Source organism: Thermobia domestica, chromosome 14 (genome assembly GCF_964235325.1).
Source record: "Thermobia domestica chromosome 14, izTheDome1.hap1.1, whole genome shotgun sequence".
Lineage (NCBI taxonomy): Eukaryota > Metazoa > Arthropoda > Insecta > Zygentoma > Lepismatidae > Thermobia > Thermobia domestica.
Genome location: NC_137467.1, coordinates 149763593 through 149775051, shown reverse-complemented (window position 1 = coordinate 149775051; position 11459 = coordinate 149763593). Strand labels below are relative to the sequence as shown.

The following is an 11459-nucleotide window of genomic DNA, read 5'->3' as shown; positions in this document are numbered from 1 at the left end:
AAACACCGTGTGCGTGGGTTTTCTCGGGGTTCTCCCGTGTCCTCCCACTTTCTTCATTCCACCATTTCATTCATTACTCATTATCATCGTCTCCTTAAGCCTAACTGCCATAACCGCGGGACGTAAAACTCAAAGATTTCATTTCATATTTTATTATTTTAAAGTTTAACCCAACGAAGTGGATAATTGATGCTAGTAATCCATATTCACAAGTGAGATTTCAAATATCTTGGAGTTGATGCCGTTATTTTGTATTTCCAATACAGGTCAAAAGTATTTATGTAGATTGAATTTACACAAAAGACATAGACAGTTGAATCGTTTTCAGTTTTCACTCAAATTATTCTAAAATATTAAGAGGTTTGATTATAATAATTATTATTGTAATTCTCTCTCTCTCTCTCTCTCTCTTTTAGTCAATATTGCTAAATATATCATCATCTTCATAATAGCTATTCTGCCATTATTGGCAGGTTACTTGCTGCAACTTAGAAGCTTCGACGTTCGGTGGTCCTCAGCTAGTCTCTACGTCTTGACGTAGCAACTTTCTGTTTCAATACTGTAAGGTAAAAAAAAGAAAAAAAGATTACTTTTTAGCGTTAACTTTTTCTCAGTATCGCTTTAAGTCCATATTAAACTATATTCCTAATCGATATTCTTTATCTCACCACTCTTACGAGTCTGCCTTTTTTACCTTACATCAAAAAGAAAAGAAAGAAATTCCAAAAGAAATAATTCGTCCGCTCGCTGTTGTCTAGGTAACAGGTTCAAAAATACGATTGAGTTAAAATTAACAAGTCAAAAGATTTACGGAGAATAACTAGATTTATTAGCTTAATGTTTCTCTAATTAAGGTAAGGTGTGTTGACTAGAAATCTGAGATTCAGAGGACGTTACTTCGCCCTTGCAAATTTAATCTTTAATATTTTGCTCGGCTTCCTAAAAACTCATCATGAGAGTTCAAGGAGCACAAACTCTAATTTAAATAACACTAAAACATAAAAGTAAAAGACTTCTCTAATAATTCTTTGGGATCTGCGGTAATATGGAAACTAGTACTCTCTCTACTCTAGTTCCATATTCCTTACTTTCAAAGACTGCTTAACTTCACTTAGTAACAGTCCGGCCTACACCTGGTTTGGACTCTCAACACTCTGAGAAATCCAGAAAAAGGAAAACTAGCTAAAATCTTAAGGATAGGTAACTTAGGGAATTAGGAGTAGAAGCCGTCACTCATGGCCCAGCTATATTACGTCTTCCATTCAAGACTCTAGGTTAAAAGGTGAACACACACTCTAATACTTTCAAACACGAAAGTCGCAGTGTGAAAACAAAAAACACCAGTCAAGCCTCACTATTGCCTGACTGTACAGGGAAACGAAACCAAATCGCAACTTGGATTCTATATTAATGGGAAAAACCTCCAGCACCTGGAGAGTTTCAAAACCTAAGTGCCCTGGGTTCACACTCTCCATAGGGTCACCCCAAGAGCAAATTACTTTTCACTCCTTCTAACCTTTAACTAGAGCCCAGTTAAGTCATTACTCTGACGTAGAGCTCAAAAATCCTACTTCATTCCTTAATTCCTATTCCTAACTCTGGAATTCACCTAAGTTACGGCCAGAGACCACTTTCTCTAGCGGGACTGGAAGCCACGGACTAACATATCCACTGGACAACCAGTAACTAATCTAAAGGATAAAACTCCCAGGAAAAAGCTCTCTTGCTAATTCCCTTCGGACTGAACAGCCACCAGCATAGCCTTCTACTCTACAGGCCTCCTTAGCTGAAACAGCGAAAAGCCATAAAAAAAAATCCGCCTTTTTATATGTTTTGCCGGGGACAGAAAAAATGAAGAAAAAATGTAAGTATTAACGGTTCTAGAAGCTTCTATAGCAGTGGAAAATTACTGGAAAAGTATGAAAGAAAAGTGAAATCTTCAAAAAACTAGCCTCTCTACCAGGTCTATAATCAAATGGGAGCGAGAGTAATATTCGATCTAGCTAACTGAATCTTAATCTTAAAAGAAAATTTGTCATATATAAATGATTGGGATAATGCACTAATTGATATTTACATACATTTACATATATTAAACATAGTAAAATTATAAATTATGCTATACTTATTAAATAGATAAAACCAGATAAATGAATTAGATAAATACGTGTCAGGCCTGACTTGTTATTAATACACACAACTTAATTATGAATAGATAGATTTAATATTAAAATATATAACCTGAAATATCAAAGCAAGGTAACGAAGTGCCCCTTGCAATACCTTCCTTCAACTAGTCTCCTTCGCTCCCTCCCACTCTTTCCTAACACAATACCCTCCAGCACGTCCCTCATAATACAGTTCCTCCTCAGCCAATATCCTAACCAGTACCTTTTCCTGCTCTTAACAATATCTAAAATTATTCTTTTTTTCCCTACTGCTAATTTTTTTTAACATCTCATTCGTTGTCCGTTCAACAAAGCTAATTCTCTCCTTTTTTTTTTCTCCATGCCCATGTATCGAAAGCCTGCAATTTTTTAATCACTTTTGCGTAATGTCAATGTTTCTGCCCCATAGAGTACATATTCGTATCAGTAAAACAAAATCTCAATATTTAATTGAAAGTTTAATTAATACAAGGATTAGCTAATTCTGGTTGAAAAGAAAAATCTGACGCCTTTAGAGTGTAAAAATAATTTTGCAATTTATGGTATTTCAACAATAATCTGTGCTGTCTTGAATTTCTTTCTTGTGTCTTAGGGGTAGCCTCCCCAGTTTGGGAACCAAGGGAGTGTTGGATCTGTTAAAAAATATAAACTGATTACGAAACGTTGTGATTTAGGCATATCTTATAAGTAGTGAAGCTTGGGCACCCATTAAAAAAGTTGTACACTATCATGATACTTACACAAAGTTAAACTATATTACATTTAGAAACATGCATTGTATTTCCATTACTATTGGTGCCTTTTAGAGTTTATTATCCCTTATATCCATAGTAAAATTTACCGATGAAAAGCTTGAACCCTTTTAAATGACGATGGCACAACACCTGTGCCATGGCGTCGACCTTCGGAATTCGTTTTATAAGTCTCTAGTAAAGCTTTTTAGACCGAGCTTTTTTTTTTTTTTTTTTTGCATTAATTCAAATATGGAAGCATTATAGAACATATTTTATGGGCATTCTGCAGCCTCGCATGCTCTGTCTGGTGGATGTGAGGTCATAAACATGGATGATGGGTTTTAAAAAAGGGTATATTTGAGAAGTTTTTCAAAATACCCCTGACACATTACTATTTACCCTATAGTCATGATTTGTACCTCGTTGGTTTCGTTATGAAACAGGTTTTCGAAATGTACCACTCAAATTTCCCTATCGTGTACCAGAAGTGGGAAAATCTTGTCCAAAATGAAAAAAAGGGGATTGTTTTAAAGAAAAAAATTCACTTTTCCTAACTTTTCTCTTCACAGTTACACGATAGCGAAATTTGCGTGGTACCATTTGAAAGGCTACCTTGAGCTGAAGAAAATGAGGTATGACTCATGTTGCTAGAGTCAACAGACGTGTGTTAAAAAAATCTCGATTTCTTTTTTCATTTTTTACACATTTTTAGTCAATTAGTGAAGTATCTGCAGTATTACTACTATTTACTCTAAAGTCATGATACGTACCTCGTTTTCTTTGGCATAAACCAGTCTTTCAAATGGAACCACTCGCATGTCTCTAGCATGTACCGTAGTGGAGAAAATTTGCATAAAGGGGAAATGGGGGGAAAAAGGGATTTTTTTGACAAAAATTTCCTTTTTTCGCGAATTTTCTCCACTATGGCACATGCTAGACACATCCGAGTGGTACCGTTTGAAAGACTGGTTTTGGCCAAACAAAACGGTGTATCATTCATGTCTCTACGATAATTAGCGATGAGTCAGGAAATTTTTTTATATAAAAATGGGTTATACATTGCTCATTTAGGGGAAAGCTGATACTGCTTGCACATGGGGCAATATTTTTTCCTCTCTTATTTTTCAAGATATAACATTGAAACTTCGTATAGTTATTACACATGGTATGTAGTATGTTTGGGATTTTTATGGGTTCTGTGGGTTGAGGCCCACAGTCGAGGAAAAAGGATTTTTTGAGAAAAAATTCCCTTTATCGCGAATTTTCTCCACTATGGTACATGATAGAGACATGCGAGTGGTACAGTTTAAAAGACTGAATCATGGCAAAGAAAATGAGGTACAATTCATGTTCCCACAATGAACAGTCTTGATGATGATGATGATAGTAAAGAAATTCACTAAAAAGGTATTATCAAAAGAAAATATTGTAAATCGGCTATAGCATCAAAACTATTCATCCCATCCCACTCTTTGTATCTCATTCTCTTCACCATAAAGCAATTTTTTTAAGTAGCATTCGCATGATCGTATCCTATACCCAAGGGGAGATATTCGCGATAAAAAAGGGATTTTTTAAAAAGAAAATATCTTTTTCCCACTTTGAGCGGAAATTTCCCGCATTTGGTAAACTTTAGGGAAATTTTACGGACGCAGTTGGAAACACTGTTTTACTAGAAACAAAACGGGGTATGAACCATGTCCTACGATAAATAGTCTTGACGCAATAGATGATTGAGTGAAAGTCTACAAAATACAAAAAAAAACATAATTTAAATGGCTTAAAATAATGCGTAAGTAGAGTTACAATAAATCTTTGAACATTCGTTTCTTGCAGAGAAAAAAAATATAGCAAACGAGTTACAGAAGTGAGGAATTACAGTGAATAAACATACTGTAAATGTTGTAAAGTGTATTTCAGAGCTCAGAAAACTGACTTAAGCAAACATGTCTCCTTGAAAATCAGAAAAGTCGTCTATTTTATATTATCACCGCCTGCCCAGTTCATGGCATACTACAGTTCTACTGCAACTGACGTATGGAATTTGCACTAACACGCCACGTCCAAAAGTTCGAAACTGCTGTCACCGCCTGACCATTGCCAACCCATACATCTGAGGTCTGACATTTTTATGTTTGGGATACAAATAGTTCAACTCCGCTACTTTTGGAGCACGACCTCGCTACCTTTTAATCTTCATACCTGGCAACACTGGATGAAAGTAGTAATTCACGATTGTAACATATTTCTCTTTTAATATAAAAACTGGCGATAGATGGCAGCATATTTAATGTTTTATATATGTACGAGTGGTAATAAATTTCTTTGAGAACTTTCTAAAACTTCTGTATACTAGCACTTCAAATTAAATTTCATCTCGACTATAGTTTCTCAAAGCCAAATATTTGGCTGTTCCTCTTTAGTGAAAAGAATATATTTTAGAAACACGTAGTTCTTACCTTTGTTTTAGGTGATAAGAAACGTACCCATGAAGCAATTAAAAATAATTTGCACATATTGCCACAATGCAATTTTTGAAAAAGCAGAAATGGGTTTATTATGCCTTTGCTTCAATATATATTTTTTTCAAGGTTATGCTGTTGCAGTGAAGCCAAATCTAGCATCTTGGTGCTAGATCCAGCATAATTCATGCGCATTTAGCATCTAGCATCTTGACTTTAGCATCTTGGCCAAATCTAGCATAATTTTATTCTACCCTCTGAAGAACAGAAACGGAATGAAAATTTAGATGATTCAACGACCGTCGGGAATCATCCCTTTTTATTTGAAGCGATGGTTGGAGCAATAAAACCAGTTAGTATTCCCGCTGTTATATTGTTGAATTCACACAAATGTTAAAAAATTAGCAAAACGTGACTCTGCACAAGATGTTTACTTACTCATAGTTTTATTTCTGTCAACTGAAACCTGAGTGTGTGGTTATCTGGGATGTTTCTGTCCCTTCTTACTTTACAACTTGTGAGTGGAGAGGGTATGAGTATCAGGGGACCACTAGTAATACACCGCTAAAGAAATGCGTTAGTGCTGTGTCGAAAGCGGCATGTTTTGTATATACTTCTTAAAATTTTATCCATTCATTAAATATAAATTTTCCCTTCCTCTCCTGATTCTCTTTGCAATACAGAGAACCGATTCTTTAAATGAAGAAAGACCCCCTGAACCCTCCCCGAAAATACTAAAAGCAATGATGCGTGCAAATGACAAATCTGTAGATGAATCAAATAATGCAGATACATGGAAAGATGATGGTGAAGTTTGTTTGAAGATAACAGGCTTGATGCTGCGGAATTCACCACATGTAAATAGATTTGAAGTGTTCATATTTGTGTACGTGTACGTGTGTATGTGCTTGTTTCTAAGTATTTGTATACGTGTGTCTTTGTAGTTGTTATATTAATATCAACTGGATAAAGTGAAAATATAAAATGGATTTGATAGCTGCCATTTCACGTCATCTCGGTGAGTCATTATTTTTTAATATTTAGTAATATTAAGTTAGATTATAGTGTAGCGTCGCTTTCAGGAGCAAAGCTCTAAGGAAGACATAAACGTACAGTTAAACGTCGGATTTGAAACACATGAGCTCTTACCGGGAATCAAACCCCGTTCGCGAAAGACGCATACGCTAACTACATAGCAACAGGGAGATCAACATTTAGTAATATGTATATTAAGTTGTAAAATTGCATTCGTATAACTTGCACTAATATAATCTTCACAATGTGAAGCCTTCGCTAGGAACGTTATGTTGTTTAAAAATAAAGCCTATCTCTTATGTTTCAGTCTCGGATTGGACTGAGGGATGATAGAAACTCGAATTGTATGTTTTTATTATATTTTGTAAGTAATCTCCGCGTTTGATAAGAATGGACCCCCGCTGGCTCACGAAAATGTATACGTAATATAGCAAACCACCAGACGTAATATAGCAACCACGGAGATGCTCCCCCAGAAAATTTTCTTCGGGCGCCCATGTCTGGAGGTACACTATTTCGCAACTCAGTGAATACGATGTGAATGTATTCAAATTCTACTGATTTACCCATGAAACTTAAATTTTGTAAAAACATTCTCTGTGAATACTAACCTGAAGCTAACATTCTTTTAATTCGATCGCTAAAAAGGGGATTTTTTTTTTGTTTCCACAAAGTCGTTGTTGTCTGGAGTTTCCACAAACGTTTCCCCAGGCTGTTAACAAGGCAAGTTTTTTGAGAAAGTAGTCCTCCAGGAACGTTATTTAGGGGGGTGCTTAAGGAAGGTGTGACGGTATATATATATATATATATATATATATATATATATATATATATATATATATATATATATATATATATATATATATATATATATATATATATCATAGGGGCAGGTCTTTAAAATTAGTACGGAAAGATAATTTGCAAATCCGGCATAATTTGCAAAAATCTAGCATAATTCAGGCCCGTGTTTGGCATCATCGCGAGTCTTGAGTGTGGCAACCCTGTGCTGTTGCCAGAGTGTACGATAATTATCAAAACATACGATAATGTTGTGCTCCGATTGATAGAAAATAATAATTATAGAACGTACGATAATTTTGAGATGGAATAGAATATATTTTTCACTTTTATTTTCTTTGTGGATAACGAAGAATAGCTGTTTTGGCGGAGATAGGGACGAAAAATCAACTGTAAAACGAAAGAGTAAACAAAATGACACTTTTCTTTTTAAATTACTAACCGCTTCAGCGGGCAAACCTCAGGTCAGGGAGATGACCATAAAATGACAGTGAAACTCTGTTATCTTTTTGGTGAGCAAGGGGAACAAGCGTACACAAGAAACAGAGAGCAGGCTTTCTAGCAGTACATGAAATATTCCGAATTGACAATCCTAACTGCTTTTTCACTTTTTCCCTCCCATTATATAGCTTTACAAGTCATGTAGAGAGGAGAGAGGGAAGAAAAAGGACACACACACACAAGAATATATATATATATATATATATATATATATATATATATATATATATATATATATATATATATATATATGTGTGTGTGTGTGTGTGTGTGTGTGTACGAGAAATACAATAACTTCTTCTGATATTCGATAATTTTTAGTTATTGTGACGATAAATTTGTTTCTGTAGTCTGGCAACGCTGGCTGTTGCTGTCATTTCTAAACGTAGGCGCCGGAACCTAGGAGCTCAGACCCCTTCAGCCCCTCCAATATTTCAGTTATGTTTTCGTATTATTTCTTCAAAATACTTTTTCCAGACAGTTTTAGAAAATAACTACTCAGGTGCGTTTTCAGTTTCAGGATAATATTTACTTTTCTTTAGTAAAATTAGTGTCGCCAAACAACTATTTTTCAGTTTCAGAACTTCTATTCAAAAGAAGAAAGAGAATACTTTTTTTTCTCCCGCTCCCAGCTTCAATTCTTTACTGGTGACTGTATTGGTGAGTATTGTCTTCCTGGAACATCAAAACAGAGAGAGAGAGAATTGCAGTCATTTTATTACTATATGAGCGGGATGTGAAGGACAAGTATACTGCGCCTTTCTTTCTAGGAATTCTGGAAGCCTTCTGAACTTTCCCTGCTAGCAGTTGCAACACATGCTAGTTTATATCGGGGTTTATGACCTCTGGTTGCAGAAAATCAACCCTGCTTCCCTTCATTTGTTCTGAATTTTTTCTTTCTATATTTTCAAATATTGAGTTTTGGTCATTTTGTGGAGATAACGCAGTCAGTAATAACGTATACTCCGATGTGTTTTGTTCCAAAGATTTCGTGTCGTGTCGGTGTGTTAGTTTATCGATAATGTTGACAGAAGAAATAAAATATTATTGTGGTGACGTGTTATTGTTTCAGTTTTCTGGAAGAAGAGGAGCGTGAGTTTTAGTGAAGTGTTTGTTTTATTTATTCACTCATTCATTATTTGCGGGTCAATAGTGTTAATTGAACACTTGAAAAATGGATCGTTTTATAGTGAGAACGAAAAAAAAGTGCAAAATGAATCTTCTATTTCAGTGATTGACAATATTGATAGTAGTGCTTCTGTTGTTGAGGAAGAGAGACAGAAAATTTCAATGCCGTCTTCATCTACAGACAGATCTATATCAAATAAAAGAACCTTTCAGGTACATTGGGGTGGGAAGTTTCCTTGGTTGTTTTATGACGCTAAAGTAGACGCGGCATTTTGTAAAATTTGCAAAGACGCATATGAGAAAAAACTTTTAAGGTTTGCTGGAAAGAATGAGAAAACATGAAAGCTCTGATTGTCACCGAGAATCGTTTTCAAAACTTCATGTTCTGAATAGCAAGATCAATGTATCTTCCCAGCTCTCTGATGGTAAAAAGAATTCAGATGGAAGAGAGTAGAATTGCCCTACTGAAGATACTTTCTTCTTTGCGTTATTTGGCTGTTCAGGGACTAGCTATAAGGGATCATACTGACAAGAAAAGCAATTTCAATCATTTGCTCCGATTGAGAAGTGAAGACAGCCCTATCCTTAAGTTGTGGCTTGAACGAGAGAGAGAGAAAAAATGGATATCACACAATATATGTAACGAAATGTTATCAATTATGAGTAATGCTGTAGTGATGCAATTTGTGTCCACTATAAAATCCACAAAGTATTACGCTTTGATTGTTGACGAAACAGCAGATATCTCAGTGAAAGAACAGATTTCCTTTTGCTTTAGAATAGTCACCAACGATATTGAAATTGATGAAATTTTTTCTAGGCTTTTACTCAACAAATGACACACATTCAGAAACTCTTTCCAAATAATTCAAGATGTTCTTCTACGTTTCAGTTTAGAAATAACGTATTGTAGAGGCCAGTGTTACGACGGCGCTTCCAATAATTATGGCTGGCGTACGTGGAGGACTTCAAGCAAAAGTATCTCAATTAGAATCGAGGGCTCCTTATGTACATTGCTTTGCTCACTCTCTTAGCTTGGTTGTTCAAGATACTTAAGAAATGTGACAGGCTGTCGAAATGTCCTCAACCTGGTTAGGGAAATAATTGTTTTTGTAAAACATTCCCCTAAGAGACTGTCTTTCTTTCATCAACTGCAAAGTGAAAATTATAAGCCGATTAATTTACGACCGTTTTGTCCAACAAGAATGTCTCTCTTCAGTCGTGTTACCTTAACTACCATGAACTTATGAATTTCATGTCAGAGCAATCTTTATCAGATAAGTCAGATGCTGGTGCCAAAGCACATGGCTTCCTGGTTCAAATGCACTCGTTCGATTTCTTTTTTCATCTCGCATTGCTAATGAAGGTGTTTTGTCACATAGATAGCGCAAATACAGCATTACAAAAGAAAACTTCATGTATTCAAGATGCTGTAAATATGATTTCAAGCCTACAGCTCACTTTGCAGAATTTCCGAACAGATACTGAATTTGATACGTTCTGGGCAGATGTAGTAGGAAAAGCAAACGAACTTGAGCTTTCAGGACCAGCTCTCCCGCGACCAAGAAAACTTCCAAAACTGATCAATCAAGGTGATAATCCTCATGAATATGAAAACCCGCAGCAGCTATATCGTCAACAATATTTTCAAACTATTGACACAGCAGTACAGTGTTTAGAATCACGGTTTGATACTAAAATAAAACATTTTCTAGGGCTCTGTGAACAGTTTATCATTGGTGAAACAAATGATGTTAGTGCTATAGGCGAATCTTACAAAGACGATATAGATATCGAACGGCTCAAGCTACATCGTGATATGTTACTTGATCTTCGCAAAACACAAACTAACTCCGAACCTTTCCGAAGTTTCGCGTGTGTTCTTGACTTCTTAAAGCAAAACACTTATCTTCAAACCATGCTGCCAGAAATCGTTAAGTTCGTTCGATTATTTTTGACGCTACCATCCACTACTTGCACAGCGGAGAGATCTTTTTCTTCTTTAAGACGACTAAAGTCCTATCTACGATCTACCATGGGACTAAAACGGCTCAACGCGTTAGCAATTTTAAATTGTCATCAAGAACTTTCTGCAGCACTCGATCTTGATCTTATTGCAGACGAATTTATAATGCGCACTGAAATTCGCAGGCAAACCTTTGCTATGAAAAAGAAGTAATTCTTCATTTGCCACCTACAAACCTAAACCTGGATGGAAGAAATCAACTAAATACAAGTAAGTTAATATTAACATAATATTACAATTTAATAAGAAATTTAAAATTTGGTAATCATATCTTATTCTTACATCTATTTTATTGTCTCGTATCATTCAAACATTGGAAATGTTCAAACTTTTTTTTTCTGCCTCCCAACACAAATATGTGTATTGTTACGGGAGAGAACACTCCCTTTTACAGTCGCCTTTCATATACGAACAAATAGTCATGTCCCATTGATGTCCATTATTTAGAGGAACTTATTACGAGATAAAAGGTTAAACAGTTTATTGGTTATACTGAATTCTTAGCCATTATCGTTTCTGAATTGTTGCAACTGTATTGTTGAATTGACTTGATTATTATTCATCGTATGATTTCAGCAACAAGACTATATGAGACATGGATCTA

The 11459-nt window shown here is 35.4% G+C and overlaps 1 protein-coding gene across 1 annotated transcript; it reads left to right on the top strand.

Moving 5' to 3' along the window:
- The first annotated feature begins 10075 nt into the window (after window positions 1-10075).
- LOC145670045 (zinc finger MYM-type protein 1-like) lies at window positions 10076-11008 on the top strand. Its single transcript, XM_081738392.1, has one exon. The coding sequence runs from the start codon at window positions 10076-10078 to the stop codon at window positions 11006-11008; it is 933 nt and encodes a 310-aa protein (XP_081594518.1).
- The last annotated feature ends 451 nt before the right edge of the window (window positions 11009-11459 follow it).

Excerpts from the sequence above, each read along its gene's own strand:
- LOC145670045 (XM_081738392.1), top strand. The coding sequence starts at position 10,076 with ATGAATTTCATGTCAGAGCAATCTTTATCAGATAAGTCAGATGCTGGT.